This window comes from Marmota monax, unplaced genomic scaffold (genome assembly GCF_021218885.2).
Source record: "Marmota monax isolate L192 unplaced genomic scaffold, Marmota_monax_Labrador192_F-V1.1 WCK01_AAM20220418_F8-fsc00009, whole genome shotgun sequence".
In the NCBI taxonomy this organism is placed as follows: domain Eukaryota; kingdom Metazoa; phylum Chordata; class Mammalia; order Rodentia; family Sciuridae; genus Marmota; species Marmota monax.
The window spans coordinates 27,058,814-27,081,576 of NW_026694710.1; the positions used below are offsets into that span (position 1 = coordinate 27,058,814).

General features: G+C 41.7%; 1 protein-coding gene across 3 annotated transcripts in view; it reads right to left on the reverse strand.

The window, feature by feature from the left end:
• Positions 1-22,763, reverse strand: part of Htt (huntingtin) — a 141,065-nt gene that overhangs the window by 78,116 nt on the left and 40,186 nt on the right. For all 3 annotated transcript variants that reach the window (XM_046423853.2, XM_058572449.1, XM_046423854.2), the window contains exons 7-22: positions 19,965-20,106; positions 19,359-19,537; positions 16,517-16,721; positions 15,261-15,308; positions 12,165-12,245; positions 9,378-9,718; positions 6,448-6,571; positions 6,079-6,197; positions 5,301-5,412; positions 4,945-5,082; positions 3,977-4,135; positions 3,791-3,888; positions 2,258-2,397; positions 1,355-1,418; positions 1,040-1,140; positions 463-609 (exon numbers count right to left, since the gene is read on the reverse strand). In XM_046423853.2, coding sequence (XP_046279809.1) covers positions 463-609; positions 1,040-1,140; positions 1,355-1,418; positions 2,258-2,397; positions 3,791-3,888; positions 3,977-4,135; positions 4,945-5,082; positions 5,301-5,412; positions 6,079-6,197; positions 6,448-6,571; positions 9,378-9,718; positions 12,165-12,245; positions 15,261-15,308; positions 16,517-16,721; positions 19,359-19,537; positions 19,965-20,106 — 2,198 coding nt within the window. The remainder of the gene's footprint in view (positions 1-462; positions 610-1,039; positions 1,141-1,354; positions 1,419-2,257; positions 2,398-3,790; positions 3,889-3,976; positions 4,136-4,944; positions 5,083-5,300; positions 5,413-6,078; positions 6,198-6,447; positions 6,572-9,377; positions 9,719-12,164; positions 12,246-15,260; positions 15,309-16,516; positions 16,722-19,358; positions 19,538-19,964; positions 20,107-22,763) is intronic.

The following is a 22,763-nucleotide window of genomic DNA, read 5'->3' on the forward strand; positions in this document are numbered from 1 at the left end:
CCCAGGCTTGCACAACACAGGCCAAGAGGCAGCACCTCACTCCCTGAACTGGGGCCACCCCAAACAGTATGGTCACTTGGTACTAGCCCACCCGCCTGAAGGAAGAGTCACAGGAGTAACACTCTCTTCAGAGGGGACATCAATAAGTGAGAGTATTCAATGAACAAGCTTTCAGGTCACACGTGGGAACAACACACACATGTAGTAGTCAGCATGAGGGAGGCAATGCACTCATGACAAGAGACAAGCCTGTTGAAGTTGCCACTGTGTGACTGGCAGGGCTTCGCCACAGAGGCGGCATGCCCATCCTGAAAAGAGACAGGAGGTCTCCAAAGGCAGACCTGCTCCAGCATCCTGACCTAACCTATCTTCTTCAGGAAAGTCAACACCTGCAGGTGACACCCCAGGAGGGTGCCAGGAGAGGCCTGCTCTGCCAACAAGCCTGGGGACAGAGGTACCTACCTGGTTATGGTGCTGACGGAGAAGTGAGATGGAGGCTGCGTCTCGTGCATGAGGAGTTTCAGGTAAACACTGCTTTGATCTCTTGCCACGGCCACCACTGGATCAGCCTGTCCTTGGTCACATTTATAAAACAGCTTTGGGACAAGCCTACCGTGAAAGGAAGGCTGATATACTCAGAAGGCACGTGAGACTCACCCGAGGTCCCCAACCGCCCCCTCCCAGGGCTAAGCCTGAGCCGTGTCAGAAACAGAAACTCTGGTGCACAGGGCACAGCCTACTGCCAGGAGGCCATCTGAACTGAAGGTGACTTTTTTCCTTCTTAGTGTTATTCTCTATATTCCAAAATTTTAACAATGCAAATATATTACTTTTAAATTAGAAGATTAGTCTTTTTAAATTATCATTTGACTCAGGTTACCGAATTTTTTTTTTTTTTTGTAGTTAAGAGGAGAAATGTTTAAAACAAGCTAAGAGACTTGAAAATACTTCCTTATCCCTCTGAGTTTCCCACTCTTCCCATTCTCTTACTATTTACACCTCAACTACAAGAGTGAAGAGATAAAGCACTGGCAAATACCTTACTAATGCTGCTGCAGCAACATGTCGCACCCGGGGGTCTTCATCCCCAAGCAAATAGATGACAACATTATTGAGCACTCGTTCTTGCAGTTTTAAAAGCTTTAGAGGTAATAAAAATAAACATAATCTCTGTATTTGACCAAATCTGAGGTATTTAGAAAGCGGGTGAGCAAGAACTCAAGATGACTTGTCTTAAATTCACACCAGACAGTCACACCTTCATCAAGCATTCAGAGAAATTTCATACCACTCGGAGGCCCTGCCAGCACTGGTTCCTGGAAGGCAGGACAGTCTCACAAAACGAGCTGCTTACCCCTGTATAATGATGAGCTCCTCTGTGTAATGCTTCTGCTTTTGCCTCCAAAAAGCTCACCAGCCTAACAAGAGAACATATCAACAGTGACACCAGCCACTCAGGGCCAGCCTGCACTGCTCTGCGGCTGGGCCTCAAAGCTGCACACGGGCCAGAGGAGCTCTCAGAACCAGCACTTCCTCAAAATGACAGGAGATGAATGAGCCACATCCTGAGCCCTTTTTATTTCTTATCTAGAGACAGGCTCTCGAAAAGTTGCTTAGGGTCTTATTAAATTGCTGAGACTGGCTTTGAACTAGCGATCTTCTTGCCTCAGCTTCCCGAGCTATGGGGATTATACCAACTCAAATTAGTTTTTAATTGCAACAAAATGCAATCCAACAGCCTCTCTTATGTTCAGTATAATGAAAAACAGAATATATATGATTAAAAAAAAAAAGTTTAAGACAAGGGCTATAGCTCAGTGGAAGAGCGCTTGCCTGGCACGTTTCGTGAAGCACTGTGTTCAATCTTCAGCACCTCAGCACCAAAAAAATAAATTAATTAATTAAATAAAGGTATTGTGTCCATCTACAAACTGAAAACAAAAGTTTAAGACAAGGTGAGAAAATTCAGGGCTCTTACGCCCACTACCCATAACACCCAAAGGAGACTACCAGAAACATCTGGTCTTCTGCCTGAATTTATTTATTTCTTTATTTTTAATTTTGTAAAAGCAAAAAGACAAAGAGCTAAAACACCCTGGAAAGGAGGACAGTGCCGTCTTCCACCTGACCGCCATAGACGTGGGACAGACAGGAGCTATAGCACCATCACTAACTACAGCAAGTGGCCCAGGACTTTCTACTCTCAAGTGAGCTTCTGAGCTTACATACCTTACACCAAGGAACTCAACTCACTCACCTGAAGTCCATCTCTGCAAGAGTCTCCAAGAGCTCTGTTCTCACCAGCCAGTAGGAGCTACTCCTCAGCGCCAGCACATCAATGAGCAGCTGCAGCCCTAGGTCACTGTGGCTGCTGCTGCAGAGACTCATGACACAGAGCTGGAAGAAGTCAGGGGGAGGACAGTGGGGTCAGCCACCAGCAGCCACACTGATGCCCTTAAACAGCATGCCCACACACCTGCCAGCTAGCTTTGTGGCTTTCAAAACAGAGAAGCAGGAGGCTCTTATAAATATTCATGGTACACATTTTACCTTAGTAAAATCAAGTTTAAAAGTACGTGTCCCTCTCACATAATTTTGTTTCTTTCTTCTGCTCATTTTTTTCCCACGTCATGGCCTCAACTCTCAAACAACAATTTCAAGAATACTCATCATTGGTTATAAGGGACATGTACAACAGAATCCTACCACCTACTTACTTTGTTTTTGGCAGAGGCACTCAACCACTGAGCAACATCCCCAGCCCTATTTTGTATTTTAGCGTCTAACTGAGTTGCTTAGCGCCTCACCGTTGCTGAGGCTGGCTTTGAACTCGCAATCCTCCTGCCTCAGCCTCCCAAGCCTCTGGGATTACAAGTGTGCACCACAACACCTGGGTCCTACCACCAACTTTCAACATAAACCTTAGGCTAGGTAAGGGCAAGGGCCCCACACCAAGGAGTACCTGGTGGAGGTTCCTGTGTTGTTCACTGCACGAGGGAACCACAGCAGAGCTTCTGTGGCCCCAAGACCTCTGAGTGTGTTGACTCCCAGCTAACAGTACAACTCTGCTGTCTACGCCTGACCTGCTTCTGCTCAAAAGGAAACATGAGGGCTGGGGTCGTGGCTCAGTGGTAGAGTGCTGGCTTAGCACGTGCAATGTGCTGGGTTCAATCCTCAGCACCACATAAAAATAAATAACTAAAATAAAGGTATTGAAAAAACAAAAAAAGGAAACATGGCTGACTCAGACTTGGCAAAATTGGAACAAAAGAAAAATTATTATCAGGCCATAAGATTTTTTTTAGAAGGGAGATTTTTTTTCCCACACATTTGACTAACGCAGGGTGCTTCTCATTCTGACTTTTACTGGTTGATTTTTACCACTGTTGACTGTGAACTGTGATTTATGAGCCATAAAGGTCCCACATGCACTAAATTCAGGGACCAAGACTATCCGTAGGGCTCACTTTTGACTTCTGGCATTTTGTAGGCCTAAGACAGTATTTTTTTAATTGTACAGATCTTACATTTAATAATAGCAAGATGTATTTCTAAACATACCCTCCCTTTAGGAGAAAGCATATTTTAAGGATTAAAATTTAAAGTTTATTAAGCTTTAACATGATTGGCAATGCCTTTTCTAAGGCTGAGTGATGGACACACACACTAATTATTGTTTACAGCTTTAGAATGTGTGAGAATTTTTCCAATCAAGCTCTAATTTTAACTATTAACAATGGTAAAATGTCCACCCATCAAAGGAATGGTTTACACAAAAGACTGTGCTCACCCTCACAGCAGTACAAGCCAACTTGCAAGTAACAGAAGACTGATCCTTCAAAGTTTTCCGCAGCAGAGGAATGCAGTCCACCAGAGAAAATTTATTTCCTGAGCAGAAGAACATGTGATAAACATTTTCACATGAACTTCACATGGCAATGGAATCGGGAAAATACTACTGGGAACTGGCAGTTACCTGTCAGGGTTCTAATGGTGCCCAGCCAGTCGCCCACATGGAAGCGGGACCTACTGAGGATAGAGCAGATGAGGGTCCCACAGAGAATGGCAGTGGCTCCTCTGACCTGCGGGTCTCCATGGTGGATGTAGTTCAGGATGTCTGACACATACTGTTCCTCTGTGGGGACAAATTGCCTGGTCACTGTACAACTTCCTACCAACCAGCAACCATCAACTTTCTACCTCAAACTAAAAGCTTAATTCTCAAAAAAGAAAAAGAGTGGGGGCTTTACAAATCTGTAAGTAACTTGGCTATAATAAACCTAAATGGCAAAAAACATTCTGGTGTTTAAGGATTTTAGATTCATCATATTGCTGATACCTCCTCAATATAACAGATTTTCTGGATTATAATTCTAGGCTCTCAGATAACAACCAGTATTCCAAGATTTTTTTTTCAAAATAAAGATTAGAAAAATTTAAACTATTACACACTTACTTGGTGTAAGTTCAACAGCAAAATGTGCCATCTTGCCCACAGAAAAAGACACAGAGAAGGCAGGGGATAATTTCTACTACTCAATGACCACGGGAGAGGAGACGGGGCCTGCTGCTGCCCTCGCTAGCCTCAGCTGGTCCCTGCTCATCTGTGAGTGTGAATGGCTGGCCAAAAAGAGTGTGACTCAGAACAATTTTGACAAAGTAGTTTGTGCTTTAGGTATAAATCCAGTATGTACATAAATAGCTCTGATATTCCCAGCCTTCAATTTTCTTCTTTCGTGTATTTCCATTACAAACACAGCATCTAAAAGGAGTCCGTGAAACCAGGACGATTACTATTTATGTGTCTATGGAAAGCTACAACACAGCTCACATGCACAAACTAACTTGAAACACTGCTCTAAAACTGAAAGCGCCATAACTGTCGGAAATAGTTTTAAAAATAGTGATACAATTTGAGGGAAAAAAGGAGAACTGTGAACGTACCAGGGCACTCTGTGATGTCGAGAGGTACTTTATACAGCTTGCTGAAGAAAGCCTCTGGATGAAGAGCCACAGCTGCCCCAACACAGCTGAGGGCCAGAGCCTTCACACTAACCCTCACGTCCCTGTCTGGAACCAGGGCTACAAAAAACAACAACAAAAAAAACCACAAGGGCCACCTTCAGCTTCTTCAAATCAACAAATCTGGACCCAATATGCTACCTGCCCCTCATTTCTTCCCTCCTCCTATGAGTGTATGGAAAGCAAAGCTCTCTCCAATAACGAGGTGAAAACTGGTCACCATGCTGACCTCTGAAACCCCAAGAATCTCACCTCTGCAATTGCCCTTCCATGCTTACCATTTTTTCCCCCAGTTAACAAAAATGAAGCAGAGAGAAGGCGGACACAATGGACCAGAGGGACAGAATCATCATCAGTGGACTGCCCTATGTCACCTTTGATTCGGCAAGGCTAGAACAGAGAAAGGGACATTTGTGTGCCTTACAACCAGAGAACCAATACCTTCATTCATTAGCTCATTCAACAAATAATTCCAGAACAGCAATCATGCCATATGCTGGAGACAGAGGTGCCCTCATACATGAGAGGTCAGAGCCCTATGACATGGGTCATGGGTCTGTGGCTGAGGACTAGCAGGCAGGGAGGGTGCCCTGGACATGAAGAAGCCAGGAAGCAGAAGTCACAAGGTTAGAAGGAACAGGCCTGGTACAAGGGGGACCTGGAAGGAACTGCTGGAGGATGCCCTTCTACTGGATGAGACTATGCTATGAAACACTCCCACTGCTATCAATTAACTAGGAAGACAGTAAAATTGTATGTAAAAGATTAAGAATATAAAAAGGGACATTTTCAACTGTGCAACAAAATGAAAACAAGAAATGTTACAAGGCCATGCATAGGCATCATCAAACGAACGGCCCAAGAAACCAGGCCAGTGCTCAGCAAACAGCAGATGTGTCAGGGCAGGACTCTCCAGAGAGAATGAATCTGTGTAGTCCCTAGAGCAACAGAGAAGAAGGTAGCCTGGAGGGTGGTCAGTGCCCAGAGACAAAAAGCAGTCAACAGGAGCCAAGGCAGGTCAGGAGTACCCAGCTGCCTCCCGCCTAAGTAGCTCACCTTGTTTTCTTGATCAGCAGACTCAACAGCTTCATCTCTTGATACAAACTTATCCACACTGCTGTCAGAAGGCTGTCTGCTGTGACCCATGCTTTCCAATAAATGACCTTGTTGAAGGGCTTCAAAAATAAAAAAATAAAGATTGACAAGCTTCCAATAAAGACACTCATGCACAGCTACACAATAATCATATAAAAGCACAATTTAGATCAAGAAAGTATGATCATTCCTAAATGGGCCATTTTGATCTGCTGTTGACAATTCCAAAAACAAAGGTACCAAAAGGCTTGTTCTTAGAAGCAAGATGAAATTAAGAAGTCAAGGCTGAAAGCAAGAGCACTTCCCGTGCAGCACCTATGGCTGGCTCACCCAGAGAGGAGCCCCTGAAGGCTTCCGCGGCCTCATCAGGAAGAGCCCCTGCAGCTTCCTCCTCATCCTCCTGGGGCAGTCCGAGCTGCATGCCCGAGGACTGGCTGTCAGCACCGTCTAAAACCTAATGGAACAAAGGGGTCTGTGAGCATTCTGAAGTGTGATCACTAAGGTGCCAGCCCTCCAATGCAGCAAGGCAAAAGCCACAAACAGCACAGGGCATGTGACACACACAAAACCAAGACCACGCAGTGCGCATCAACATATGTATAGAAACCACCAAGAGTGTGCTGCACATCCACAACTGTATTTAAGCTTTACAACTCTGAAATTTCAAAAATATTCCAAACAAAAAACTTCTCTCATTGATATAAAAACAAAAAAACCCAATGAAAACTCATGTCTCTGAGAATAAATTTTATGGTAACTTAGAAATAAAGACAACACTTCTCAACAAAAATAAGTGCTATTGTTTAGCCATAAGCTCGGATCATAATTCCATCCTGTTAAACATCTCATATCCACTTGAAATCTTCTGTATGATTTATCTGAAAAAAAATGATCAATGGCTTCTAAGACGACTAGTAAATTACTATTGAAATGATTATACTACTGTATCATTTTTTAAAAAAACATTCCAAATTCCTCATGAAAGAAAAAGGAAAAAAAAAAAATCAAGCTACCTACTCAAAAGCAATGAAGAAAGGTATTTCCTCTGCCTACCTCCTGAAGGCTGACCTCCCACAGGTTGAGCTAGTTAATAACATTCACTGCCCAGAAGGCTGTCTGCTGTGGAATGGAAGCACCACACATCCTCCATGCTTCATGTGCAGTGCCTCCTTCGTCTCCAAGAGACACAGTACCCATCAGCCTCACCTTCATGGAACAGAAAAGTGAGACACAGAAGGGATACAGGACTCTGGGCCACACAGCCAGAGCCAAGGCTCCTCCCAGCACAGGGAGTGTGTGCATCCTGGCTCACTTTTCTCTGAGGCACTTCCTGCCACCTGCCTATGCGCTTATTTACGTAATCTGCTGGTTTATCATCTGTCCTCAGCACATGAGCACTCTCTAGGAAAAGGGTGGGTAAATGATGGCCTAGGGGTCAAACCTGGCGCAGGGCCTACTTTCAAATAGGGGTTTACTGGAAGACGGTGCTGCCTGATGTTTACATGCTGCCTGAGTCAGCTTTCACACTCAGCAAGAGAGATGAGAGAAGCTGAACTGGCCACAGAGCCCACACAACCCACAATACCAACTGCGTTCTATCTGACCCCTTCTAGAAAGGTCTGACAACCCTTGCCCTGAATATCAGTCAAAGGAAAGAGGAGTTTCAGGCATTGGAGCTTAGACTTCACCCCCCACTTTTGGAACAATCCTAGAAAAGAGGTAATCAATGAATTTATCGTTTAAAAGATAAATTTAATTTAAAACAATTAAGAGATTAAACGATATGGAAGCACCTCATAAATTAGAAGAACCAGGCCAAGGGTCACATATTAAGGGCAGACGCTTTGCTCCTTAAAGATCTGTGAGCTCAGAGCTCCAAGTTGAAGGCACATCAGGACAATAAGCTGCTGGTGACAGCACAGGGGCAGGGGAGGCGACCAGCACTATTGTGGCCACATCTCAATGCATGCTCTACTTCTTATTTGTAATTCAGTGTTTTATATTCATTCCAGCATCTCATTTTAGAAATATTCTGCATAATTTAAAATTTAGAGACAAGCTGAAAAATTCACACCATGTCCTTAATAAAATATACTCAATAGTAGTAAAACATTTAATTACATAACTTCTTAAAATTAAACCTGGGATGTAAAAACAATTCCACTTCTGGGTATACATCCAAAAGAACAGAAAACAGAGATATATCAATGTCCCTGTTCACAACAGCACAAATTTCAACAGTTAAAATATAGAAGCAATAAGCAAAATGTGGTCAATCCATATATAGAATATTGTTTAGGGTTAAAAAGCTGAGAAATTCTGACAACTACTAAGTGAAATCCTGACAGGATGAGAAATGAAACACGCCAAATGCAGAAGACCAACCCCACAGCTGTGTGAAGGACCCAAGCCATACTCGGGACAGAAAAGGGAACGGTGGTCTCCAGGGGCTGGAGAGGGGGTTAGGGTTCCGCAGAGGCAGAGTTCAAGTTTAGGGAAATGAAAAGAATGGCAGAGTTTGATGATGGTGATGGTTGCATGACAACGTTCAAATGTATTTCAATGCTACAGAACTTCACACCTCAAAATGGTCCAGACATCAATCCCAGCACCACTAAGGCAGGGGGTGGGGGTGGGGGACAAGGGTTAAGATAGTAAAATTTGTGTTATGCATACATTACTACAGTAAAAAAATAAAAAAGAAAAATAAAGGGCATAAAATTCAGCATACATTTGTACCAAAGTTTCTGATTAGACAACCCTGATTGTTGTCCATGAATAAAGGGACTGAAATTCATACTGTTATAAAATGGAATATGTTGAAGATGCTTCTGAAAAATCAAAAAAAGGGTTGAAAATAATTTACACTATTGTTATCAATCAAGTTTCTTGAAGACTACAGATTTATATAATAATGGGCTCCTTGGGAATTTAAAACACAATAAATTAAAGAGGGCCCAATAAAAGATCTTAAAGAAAGTCAAGTGAACATAGTTCAGCAGGGCTTACAATCAGCTCATCTAGTTTTTGACCCTCGTGTTCAAAAGACACTAGGCTGTTTCCTTGGTGAAGGTATCAGACAAGACCCAGCCCTCCATTAGAGACCTGAGCAGGCAGCCTCTGTGCTGTACTGTTACTGGTCGGGGGGTTGAGGTCAGACAGGAGAACAATGAGCAGGAGGACCCGGGTCTGGCCTCCAGGAAAGAGCTAAGGAGTACACACAGGAGCTCTGGAAGATGGTGAACCCTCTGCCCACTTACAATTTCAGAACTGTCAGAAGGGGTGACTGCTGAGTCAGGCCCTTCAGTGGTGGTCTGGGAGCTGTCGCTGATGGGCGAGGAGGCCTGGGTCCCATCGTTCAGATCCACGGCAGGGTCAGATGGGACAGCGCTGACCTGGCTGGAGCTGTGGCTCAAGATGTCCTCCTCATCCCCGTCAGTGGCAGCGCTGGCCAAGTCGCAGCCAGACAGATCCACAGAGTCCGTCTGCAGCGTGTGCTGCGACCGTGGCTGCTCCGTGATGATGTCATGACCCACAGACCCAGGAGCAGAGACCCCTGAAGCAGCAGCAAGCTCACCACCAATCTCGCCCTTCACAGAGGCTGAAGAAAAAGAAATGCTCACTGGTCAGGTGGCCAGAGAAAACTTCCACCAGGGCATGAGAGGTGTCCAAATAACAAAAAGTTCACTGCCATCATATATTCTAACTGCAAAGCATCCTGAAATACAGTAGAAACATGAAGTAGTAGCACACAGGGCTATCTTCAAACCTGACTACTGTAATCATAAAAGTAAGAAAACCTTCAATAGCAGATTTTTTAAAAAATTTATTTTTTAGTTTTTTAGATGGACACAATATCTTTATTTTATTTTTATGTGGTGCTGAGGATCAAACCAGAGTTTCACGCTTGCCAGGCAAGAGCGCTACCACTTGAACCATATCCCGAGCCCCGCAGATGTTTTTTAAATGCTATGAATATTTTCAAGTGGTATTTTACTATAAAAAACAATGCTCAACACCAAGCAAAATAGTGGTCATCAAGAATACAAACAATAGGACTGGGGTTGTGGCTCAGTGGCAGAGTGTTTGCCTAGCATGCGTGAGGCACTGAGTTCAATCCTCAGCACCACATAAAAATAAAGATATTGTGTCAACCTAAAACTAAAAAACAATTAAAAAAAAAGAATACAAACAATAATAAATGCTGGAGAGAAAAAGGAACACTTTTGCACTACTGGTGAAAGTGTAAATTAGTACAACCACTTTGGAAATGCAGGCTCCTCAAAATAGTAGGCATGGAAACACCCTATGACCCAGCTGTACCACTCCTCGGTATTTACCCTGAAGAACTACAGTCATCTTACTGCAGTGACACTTGCATACCCATGTTTACAGTAGCACAATTCACAGTAGCCAAACTACGGAACTAGCCTAGGTGTTTGTTCATCAGCAGATGAATGGATAAAGAAAAGAGGGTATGTACACACAAAAGAGTTTTATTTAGTAATAAAAAAAAAATGAAATTATGTCAATTGCAAAAAAATGGATAGAACCTGAGACCATTATGTTAATCAAAATAAGCCAAATTCATGTGGTCAAGGGTCACATGTTTTCTCTTTTATGTGGAACCTAGAGAGGAAAAAGGCAAAGAAAGGTGGCGGCGTGGGGAGCTCATGAAAATCAAAGTGAAATCAGCAGAAAAAGGGAAAATGGGTGGGGGCAGGTAGAAAATGGGAAAGCAGGGTGGAGGTGCTGGTGAGTCATACTGGCCAAATTATATTGTTATTATTGTGTGCATGTACAAATATGTAACAACAAATCCCATCATATGTACAACAATAATGCACCAATAACAAATGTTCCAAGAGAAAAAAGAAAAAGGGCTTAGGGGTATGGCTTAATGGTAAAGTACCCTGGGTTCAATCCCTAATACCACACACATGAAAAAAGCAAATGTTTAAGTTCTTGAGCAACTTCTCCAGCCCTTGTAGGGCACAAACACCTGGGGCTCTAAGCTAGCAGTGGTCAGGAACAATGCCAGATTCTTAGTTGATCTGGGACATGTGCTTTCTTCCAAGCCCTACTTATTATCCCTAATCCAGTCCCAGTCTCCTGCAGGATAAATATATACCACATTTTCCTAGATTCACTTTTAAATTTCCATTCAGAAACAAAACAAAACAAAACACGACATAAAAACGACTTCAGGGGCTGGGGCCGTGCCTCAGTGGTAGAGCGCTTGCCTAGCATGTGTGAGGCACTGGGTTCGATTCTTAGAACCACATATAAATAAATAAATAAAGGTCCATTGACAACTAGAAAAATATTAAAAAAAAAAAGGAAGAAAAACAAACTACTTCAAAATGATGGATCCACTGTGGGCAGTGGTCATTCCAGGGGGCAACTAGGTCAGGAGCACTTGAGGTTTATACTGTTTAATACAGGGATAATTTTTTGTTTTTATCTTTTTTAGTTTTATTATCAGAAATAAGATCTATCTTTATTTTGGAATATAAATGAAAGTACTTATGACTGGCTTTATCTGGATTTCCCTTCCCAAATACCTTGGACCTATTTTCATCTATCTAAAAATATTATTTTGGATAGAATTACACATCGCAAACCACCTCATTTAATCGAGTTATTAATGTCTTAAGTTAAAAATTCATCTTTTATAGAAAAGCATAAAAAGAATTTAATTAGATAACTAAGTGTAAACAGAGGTAGATTCTTCCAAGTTAAATCATCAACCTTATCTCCTCCTCCTCAGCAGGACCCATCCTCCACCCACCAGCCCTACCAGGAGACAGTCATGCTCAGGGAGGATGAGCCTAACTTCACAACAGCCCCCATCACAGCACACACAGTCCTGTACATTTCAAAGTGAACATAAAAAGAGAACCTGGGAGAGCTTCCCACTATTTGAGCAGTCTTGACCCTACTGTGCCAGGCCTGACCAGTGCTCTTTGCTGGCTGAGGGGTGGGGGCGGGCCAAGGTGGGGACAGCAGATAAAAGTCAACACCAGCTACTTCCCGACAAAAACTACCTGCAAAAGCAGAGCTGCTGACATCGGACCTGGATTCCGAGTCATCCTCCAAGGCTTCTTCTTCTCCCATGAGCACTCTGCCTGATAAATAATGCAATCACAGTCCCTGTAAGTTTGCTGGGAGTAAGGACTTGAAAAATCAAAAAAATATACATCCTAAACTGAAAATCATACTTAATTTATCCTCATAGTTTATGATCATACATGTTTATTCCTCTAAAAAAATTTTAAATAGAAACAATGCAAACATATTATGTTTAGAATACTATTAAATTCAAACCTATATGGAAAAACGTTAACAGCGATGATTGTCAACTGTACCACAAAATATTTTAATTATTAATAATTAATATCTTAATATTTACTAGTATTGCAAATAAATTTATATGACTATTTAACGTAAAATGGCAAGTTATAACTGAAAAGATCCAATTCTATTAGCAGTGAAATGTCCATCTCCTATATCCAATAGCACATCAGAATTTATACAAAAAAATTTTATATATAAATAAAATGACTCTCATTTTATTATCTTCTAATTTTCTAGACTATGATTAATTACCAGAACTCAAGTACTATATGATGTTGAGAGAATGAATATTTAAGAAAGTTCTAAAAATACATTTTATAGTTCATATTCAAAATTACATTCATAAGGAAAAAAGAAACCAAAAGTTGAAATATGATTTAACTGGACACAACCATTATGGCTACACTACATATGAATGTCACTAAATGACACTATCTAAATAGTTACTGGCAATTTCTAATTTCTAACATAAGTCAGAGTTGTGCTAAACTTCCATAAACTTACATGACCTGACATTAGAAGCACAAAATAAAATCAGCAAAGGAAACCCAAAATCTAGGTAAAATGAATACAGCAACGTGGCATAAAACTAAACAATGGGGTCTTTTATCACAGAATAGTGAACGTGGACCTTAATACAGTCTTCATCCTCGAATTCAAGGGTGTACAAATATGTGCTGTGGAAGCCTCCCCAGGGCAGCCTCTTAGAAGGAACCAGGGCAGGCTGCAACCAGAGAAGAGATTCCAGGCCACCTCTGATCCTTACCCTTAGCCCACATCCAACACAACAATGCTTTTCATTTTTCATCTTCAGGAAAAATGTGCCACACTGGCACATTTCAATTTCACTTAAAAAAAAAAAAAAAAATTTGTGACTGCCACAAAAATTTCTTAAAATAGGAAGGGGAACAACAACAACAACAACAACAAAAAAAAAAAAAACAGAAAAATATATGTAAAGACTGAAGAAATATCCATGTCCTAAGCACTTACAAGAGGGGAGAACAATTCATCTTAGTGATGTCAGTCATCTAATTCAGTGTCTCTGGAAAAATTACTAATAAATAATTTTTCAGAAATTTTGTTATGTGTCCAAAAATCTCTCCTATCGCAAGAACACAGAGACTGACTTTTCCCAGAATCCCACTGGTCTTTAAACAATTTCTATGTTTCTCTAAAATCACAGACTAAGGATTCCACACTATGATGGTTTCCAAATGTTTTGGTTTCTTTTGAGATGGGGCCTCGCTACGTGGCCCAGTCTTATCCCAAATTCCTGGATTCAAGTCATCCACCTGCGTCAGCCTCCCAAACAGCTGGGATTACAGGTACCAGGCCACCTCACCCAGCTTGATTCCTAAGTACTGATTCCAAGATCTTTGAGGAAAGGCCTACGTAATTCAGAGACAGCAAGAATATTATTTTTATTAAGATCCCATTCAATATTGCAAGTAGTATTAGGCTCTCAAACACAAAGCACCACACACAGAAAAAGGATTAGTCTGATCAGATTTCAAAACAGAATGAAAGAAATGATTTCCTATAGAAATCCACAATGGAAAAGAAAATAATTGGTGCTGCTAGGGAGGGGGAGCATGGGAGGATTAGATGAATTCTAGATAGGTAAGAGGGGTGGGAGGGAAAGGAAGGGGGCAGGGGATTAGCAAAGTCGATGGAATGTGATGGACATCATTATCCAAAGTACATGTATGAAGACTTGAATTGGGTGTCAACATACTTTATATACGAACAGATATGAAAAATTGTGGTATACATGTGTGATAAGAATTGTAATGCAAAAACAGTACATTTATAAAGGCATGAATTAGCATGAACATACTTTATATACAAAGATAAGAAAAACTGTACTTTGTATGTGTAATAAGAATTGTAATGCATTCCGCTGTCGTGTATTTAAAAGAATAAAACTAAAAAAAAAAAAAAAAAAAAACTGTGAATGAAAACTATCAGATTATATCAGAAACACACTAACAATAAAAATGAGGGCTGGGGATATAGCTCAAGCGGTAGCACGCTCGCCTGGCATGCATGCGGCCCGGGTTCGATCCTCAACACCACATACAAACAAAGATGTTGTGTCCGCCGAAAACTAAAAAATAAATATTAAAATTCTCTCTCTCTCAAAAAATAAATAAATAAATAAATATGAATTAGTTATAGCAGAACATTTTGATATGTACAAAATTAAAATATGGCTAACAAATGACAACTGGGCCTAAATTAATTAACTACAAAAGATACTATCTAATAACATTCCTAATACTAAGCAAATTTATTAGGAGGGTAAGTTGCCTTTATAAAATACAACACATTCTCTAGAAGTAGGAGCTGCCTAGCCTGCATGTGTAAAGTTTTGCTGGATCACAGACATGTCCAATTGCTTATATATCGTCTGTAATTGCTTTCCTGCCACAGGAAAGTTGAACACTTGCAAAAGAGACCCCCTGGCTCATAAGGCAAAAATATTTATTGTTTATCCCTTTATAGAAAAAGTTTATTGATCTCTGACCTAAGGCATTAAAAACTTAATGCTGAAAACAATAAAATATCATAACCAAGAAAAAGAAAGAAATTGATGACAAAACAATTCTGATAGAGAAGCAATTTTAAAAAGCCACCCTACATAGCCTCAGACCTAGTTCCCAGATTCTAGCAACATCTGCCCACACAACCACTCTACTAGTGAAGCTAGGACCAGATACGTCATGGAGACAGAGGAAAAGCAGTGAGGTTCAACACAAAGTTTAGATTTCTGAAATCATTACCTTTTTGTTTTCTTGAAAGGATAGGGCTGCATGAAGAACTCCCTCCAGCTGCAAATCATAGAAAGTAACAGATGAAAGAAAGGTAATAAGCTGCTAAAATCTAGAAGAAATTTTAAAAACATCAAAAAATTTATTCAACTTTAAAACAAGGGAAAATATGAACATATTTCCATAGGAAGTGCTAAAATATCAAAGTTCCACACTTTAATTTTAGTATAAAAGTTACATTTACATTCAAATATAGTTCTAAAAGTATGATTAAAATGTCAAGAGTTAAATTAAGTTGCATTTTAGAAGTCAAATCAAAACTATTTAGAGATCTCAGATTTTTTGCCCAATAATTTTTTTTTTAATTTTTTATTGTTGGCTGTTCAAAACATTACATAGTTCTTCCCAACTAATAATTAAGCATAAATTTTCATTGGAAAAATCATTAGGGATGAGTATTTCCACCAATTAGCTCTGAGGCATGTATTACATAGAGAAAAGAGTCCTTCAATGCAAAGGACAGCAGAGAGAGCCTATTAAAGTTTTCTGCTCAGGGCAAACATGTACGTTTACAAAGCAGCAATCAGATGTCTAAATTCCAAGTGTCTAAGTGTGTCCATGCAGCAAATAAAGACCTTGTTAGGTGTGCTCACACACTGCAGCAGCCTAGGAGAGGCCTGGGGTCAGAAGCATCCCCCCAAAGGTCTGCTGTACCCCAGGCTCACTTTTGCAGGCTGAGATGCAGGGTTTCCCAGCTAGCCCAGCTCCCAGGGCCACCTCAGGTGAGTAAGGGCTCACCAAGCTCCCTGCTCTAGAATTCAGCCCCTCAGGGAATCAGGGTCCAACTCTCTCAAAAAGAGCAGACTGGGCTGGGGAGGTGCCTCGTGGAAGGGCTCAAAATCATAGGGATTTTCTAAAGTCAGAAAACACAGGGCACAAGGAACTATACAACTGTCATGCAGACTTGAAGATACCATCTTGGGCAAATTAGCACAAGGTCCTAGGAATATTTTCCCTAATGTTTTCATTTAATGACACCTAAAAATCCAAGGGAGGGGTAGCCAAATCAGAAGCAGAGCCAGGAGGCCAGATTTTAAATGTTTGGTCTCATTCTTCACCTCTCTTTCTAAACTTTAGGTCTTCTGTTGGTAAAGCCTACATTGCAAGTCTACGCAAAGAACTGGGTGCGGACCCACAATGCAACAGAAGGTCACAAGCATACCACACAATTAGCTATGGCAGAACTCACTGAGAACCTGAGAACACACCTAGAAGTTCCACAATGCTCCTGCTGCGGCTTCGACCCTGGGCATCCTCCTGAGCTGCAGCAAGCTGCCCAAGGCCCCCTGGCGTGGTCAGTGCTTGCAGCAGCTCTGGAGGGGGTGTGCGGAAGAGCTGCTGCAAGAGCTCCAGCGCCCCTGTCACCACGTTGTGGTCTTGGTGCTGCGTGTGATGCAAAGTCAGTTCATAAACCTAGAAACGGAGGCAGATATCAGTCCCAGCTTTCACTTTGTCTTTCAACAGGCCTTTGCAGGCAAAGGTTGAGCCTAGAATTTTTACTTCCAGTCTCTTCTTTATCACCTCTATCACTGTGGGCATTAGTTTCCAGGTTGCTTCCTAAATTCCTATGATTTTTCATTGGCTCATTTTTGTTGTTTTTGTTTTAGGAGTGGGAGGAATACCAGGGACTGAACTCAGGGGGCCCTTGACCAGTGAGCCACATCCCTAGCCCTTTTTTGTATTGTGAGTTGCTTAGTGCCTCACTTTTGCTGAGGCTGGCTTTGAACTTGGAATACTCCTGCCTCAGCCTCCTGAGCTGCTGAGATTGCTGGGATTACAGGCGTGCCCAGCAGCACACTGTTGTTATTGTTTTTAATAATTATAGATGGCCAGAATACCTTTAGTTTACTTGTTATGCAGTGCTAAGGATTGAACCCAGTGCCTCAGAGGTGCTAGGCAAGCCCTCTGGCACTGAGCCGCGCCCCAGCCCCCCACTGCATATTCTTTAAAGTAAACAGCCGCAAGTCAATTCACATCTCCATTTTCTGAAACTGGAAAGAGGGGCAACCCCCAAGAGACACTGAGGTGGAGTCAGGTGAACACATTCAACAATCAGAAACATGACAGAGGCCAACAGAGTCACCCGAAATTTTAAAGGCATATGTCAAACCTCATTAGTGATTTTAATACTCAATCACAATTCATAGGAACAAAATGAATTACTTTTTCACTTCAGAGTTACCAAATGAAACACAAGCAGCCCAGTTAAATTTGAATTTCAGAAAACAATAATTTTGTAGTATAAGTATGTCCCACTGATTTGGAAAATACTTATATTACAAAATTACTATTTATCTGAAATTCAAATTTCATTGGCATTTTGTAATTTTATTTGCTAAACTGGCCAACCCTGCCTTTACTATCATAAAATACATTTTAAAAAATCAGTAAAGTACAAAATAAAAAGGCAAAGTCCCCCAGGGAGCTACCTTTAATCCTTGATTTCCATTCTGATGGAAACCTCCACAACCCTAAATCATGGGGTTGGTGAGTTGAAGTCCACAGGCCACATCTGGCTCAGGCCTGCTTTTCCTGTTTCACTGGAACTCATCATACCTATGGCTGTGTGTGGCCACTGTCATGTTACAATAGTACAGCCGAGTAGCTGCAATGGGCATGGTAAGGCCTGCAGAACTTAGAATATTTACTCTCTGGCCCCTGATAGAAAATGCTTGTGGAGGTGCTGGGGCTGGGGCTCAGTGGGAAAGCACTTGCCTAGCATGTGTGAGGCACTGGGTTTAATCCTCAGCATCACATAAAAATAAATAAATAAAATAAAGTGTTTTTTTTTTTTTTTAAAGAATGCTTTAAAAATAAAAATTAAAAAAAAAAAAAGAAAAGAAAAGAAAAGAAAATGCTTACAGACCCTGTTGAGGTAGTCAACTTAGACCTGTGATGTGAAGCTGCCAATCTGAATAGGAGACCACTGCCCATGTTCCTTCACCTCCTTTACTGCTCTAGAAAGGTCAGCAACAGTGCTACTTCATACTGCCCAGACTGACCACATGCACATGCTGCTATTTAAGACTACATGAATAAACTCCACCTGGAAGTCTAAAACTCAGCTTTATCACGTGCACATACCAGTATTTACTCCAAAGCCTATTAAAGTAATAATTCAAAAAGAAGTATGTTATTATTACTGTGTCACTTAAAATCTTCCAAGAGTAATGGTCAAATAGATTCTCTTTCATTTCATTACATACTTAAAATTATTCTACATTTTAGGGGCTGGGAATGTGGCTCAGTGGGAGAGCACCTGCCTAGCATGCATGAGGCCCTGCTTCACAGTTGGACCATCAAGTTTCCTCTATAAATCTTGCTGGTTTTCATGGAATCACTCACTGCCTCTTCCCCTCCTTGTGAACAACACGGGGATATGCTTCCCTTTCCCAGCTTCTTGGTCATATTATTTGTCACAAGGCATGCTTCTTGAGTTCCTACTACATGCTACACAACAGTCATCACAGGATTGTTTTGAATACACTCCCGGGTTAAAGATTTGCTCTCTTGAATTTGTTAAATGTGTTTCTCCTTTTTGTGGAATACACCTTTAATTTTTTTCAAAAAGCACACTGAGCTCCTGCCAGTCTACCAAAGTCTACATTCTGCCCTAACATGCTTAGTGTACGACCCTGCCCAGATAAGTGCACTAGACCGTGGGGAGACGCTGCAGCAGAAATGCTCCCTGCATTCCCAGTAGCTGCCCCACCCCAATGCCTTGCACACAGTGGGCACTAAAGCAGTATTCACTGAATGGAATAGCACATTTCATAACCCCTGGTTTTAAAACAGGCTAAGAGCAGTCCCTATGCCAGGTGGGGGGGACTCTAAAGGGCTTAATGTGATACATTGCACCTTTACGTGAAATGACAATGACACATAGGCGTCACAGGCTAGAGGTGGCCTCTTGGGATGGAACCCAAAAGTCATGTTCCAGAGCCCACAATGCTGGCCTGTGGCTCTGCCTCTTTTCATCCAAATTAACTGGGTCTTGAAGTGTGTGCCATTTTTAAGTGTAGAGACTAGAATCACCTCCATGGCTCCCACCTGGACAAGCTGCTCTGCAGAGGGAGAAACTTCCATCTCTTTCCGCGTCACCCCAAAGCTGCCTTTCAGGCTTGTGTCCTTGACCTGCTGCTGCAACAAGGGCACCAGATACCTCAATGTGAGCAGCACACCAAGGATCAGGAGCGTGGGGTGTTCTTCCTCCACAGGAACCAGCAGACCTACAAAGGCAGCCACATTCTTGTTTTTAACAGCTGATCTGCTGCTTGGAGACGCATGGTATAATTTTTTGTAAAGAAGAGACCACAGGAGAGCCTAACCCCAAGGCTGGTAGCAAAGGCTAAAAGGGCACAAACGTTACAGGGAGCTGAAGCACAGCCTCAGGTCCCATGAATGGAGAGCCAGGCTGGGAAGGAAGGTGGGGCTAACACTGGCCTATACCCACTGCCTGGTGTCCTTGGGCACAGATGCATTCTGCATGAGTTCAAAGACCCCATGGGAACTCAGAGCAGCCCCAATGCAGCTCATATCAACCCATTAGCCAGAGGTCCAGCCTAGAAGCAAAGGGATCATATGGTGTTAAAAATTTTCAAAGGTCTATCTTGTGTAAGCAATGGTGACGGGTCCGCTCACTTGCCCGCATCTTACCTAGGAGCACATTTAGGAGCCAGCTGTAAAAGTACTGTGTCCTCCGAGAGTGCTGACAGATGCTCACTGCTGAGCCAGCTGCTGTCCGCCGAACAGTGGGTGAACTTGACTTCAGATTTGCTATAAAAGCCTTTAACAGAACCTATGAAAGTGAAAATCCAATCTGATGAAAGAAGAGTTCCCTATGAAGCTTACCACATATTTCATAAAACTAGACTTGACTTAGGAGCTTGGGGCTAGAGGAATAGCTTGGTGGTAGAGTGCTTGCCTTGCTTGTGCAAGGCCCTGGGTTTGATCTCCAGAACTGCAAAAAAACAAAAATAAAAAGAACTAGGAGCTTCAAATTCTTGCAGAGTATAAATAATAAATAATTAAAACGTTCCCAATAGCTGAATGGAAGAACTCCAAGCTTGAGAGAGTTAAGAGCAATTTACAAACATAAACTATACTAGTGACTTGACTCAGCATCTATATTCTCTCTCTGACGGCAGAGGCCTCAGATTCCAGAAAATATGTATTCACATTATTTGGGCACAGGGTGAGTAATGACACTATATAAAAAAGAGTTAAAAAAATCAACAACTTTGAAATAAAGGAAAAAAAGACAACTAGACACTATAACAATGTCCTGGACTAAGAGACACCTGGAAAAGTGCTAGAAGGTGTTCTCAGGTTGGTGTGTCTGCAAAGGGGAAACATTTGTGACCTGACTGGCTGCAATAGCATAGTACCCACAGTTGTCCCAAGAAATCAAGAACCAAGGCGTTCTCACTGGACGTCCAGGATAAGACTAAGGAGAAGGGCAATAAGTTCAACCAATTAAGTCTTGACAAAAACTCTCCAAAGAATGACAAAGAGGAGCTGGGGCTGTAGTTCAGCGGCAGAGCGCTTGCCTAGCATGTGTGAGGCATTGGGTTCAATCCTCAGCACCACATAAAAATAAATAAAATAAAGACATTCTGTCCATCTACAACTATTTAAAAAAAAATGACCACCTAGAGCTGCATTCATGTGGGGACCAAGTTACTTAAGAATATTCATTCACATAGGCTGGGGTTGCAACTCAGTGGTAGAGCACTCACCTAGCATGTGTGAGGCACTGGGTTCGATCCTCAGCACCACATAAAAATAAATATATAAAATGAAGATTATAAAAAAAAGAATATCCATTCCCAGAGCTAGGTGTGACACAATGGAAGAGCCTAGCATGTATGAAGCCCTGGGTTCCATTCCCAGCACCACCAAAAACAACAACAACAACAAAACTCATTTTGCTCTCAGGAATGACAGCTCAGCACTGGGTCTGCATGGAGTCCAACTGATCCTGAGCAGGGATTCATCAGGGCAATACCCAGGCAAACAGCATAGATGCATCTACTAGCAGTGGATTATAAGGGTCTCCTCAAAAGTGAGGTTGCATAAACTGGTTCTCAGAGGCTTATCAAGCTTCAGTGACTTCTGGATTAGACTCTAGGACTTGAGAAGCAAAGGACTAGTCTCCTACCATGGAAACCCCTAATAGTATGTAGCCTGCCATTTCCCCCTGGACATCATGTAGAGAATCCATCAACTCTGACAAACTTTTTTAGCTGCAAGACAAGATATTGACATCTTAAAAGAACTCCTTTGGGCTGGGGATGTGGCTCAAGCGGTAGCGCGCTCGCCTGGCGTGCGTGCGGCCCGGGTTCGATCCTCAGCACCACATACAAAGATGTTGTGTCCGCCAAAAACTAAAAAATAAATATTAAAATTCTCTCTCTCTCTGTCTTTAAAAAAAAAAAAAAAAAAGAACTCCTTTGAAACGTGCACATGCACACTATTGAAAAAGTAAATTAACAATCATTCTACATTAATCCAAATTTCTAAGCACAAGGAACACTAAGCACTATTATGAATAGCCAGTCCACTGTGAAACTAAACAGTTTTGGATAAGACATAATAAAATCTAAAATAAATAAATAAATAAAATCTGACCTGAGAGCTCCAAGGGGACTTCTAAAAACTAAACCTCTATAATCCCAAGAACATTCTAGCTGAAAGGAGGTGTTAAACTAGGCTTAAGTACTTCTCAGAATAGTGGAAGGGTATGTGCTACATGGAGGGCTCCACTTTTCAAAATGCATCATGACATATTTCCTAGAGTACTTCAAAAGGGAAAAGATGCATAAATCATTAAACTTTAGAGTCAAGAGTATTTAGGATCCTCAGCACCACATAAAAATAAATAAAATAAATAAAGATAGTGGGTCCATCTTAAAAAAAAAAAAAAAGAGTACTTAGGGACTGGAAATGGCAATTACAACCACAATGTGATATCAGAATAATCAGTGTTCAGAACTAAATGACTGCCAGAGAGCGCTTGCCTTGCATGTGTGAGGCACTGGGTTCAATCCTTAGCACCACATTAAAAATAAACAAACAAAATGAATAAATTCTGTCCATCTACAACTACAAAAAAAAAGAAAAGAAAAAGAAATGCTTTTAAAAAAAAGAAAGAAAGAAAAAGAACTAACTGAATGCTAGGCACAGTGGTGCATGACTATAATCCTAGCGGCCCGGGAGACTAAGGCAGAAGGATCCAGGAGAAGGATTTGAGTTCAAAGCCAGCCTCAGCAAAACTGAGGCGCTAAGCAATCATGAGACCCTGCCTCTAAATAAAATATAAACAGGGCTGAGGATGGGGCTCAGTGGTTGAGTGCCCCTGAATACAATCCCCGGTACCCGCCCCCCCAAAATGAACTAAACTACTGACAACTGCCGTACAGAGCACCTGGAGTCAACTGTGACCACTGAGTAGGG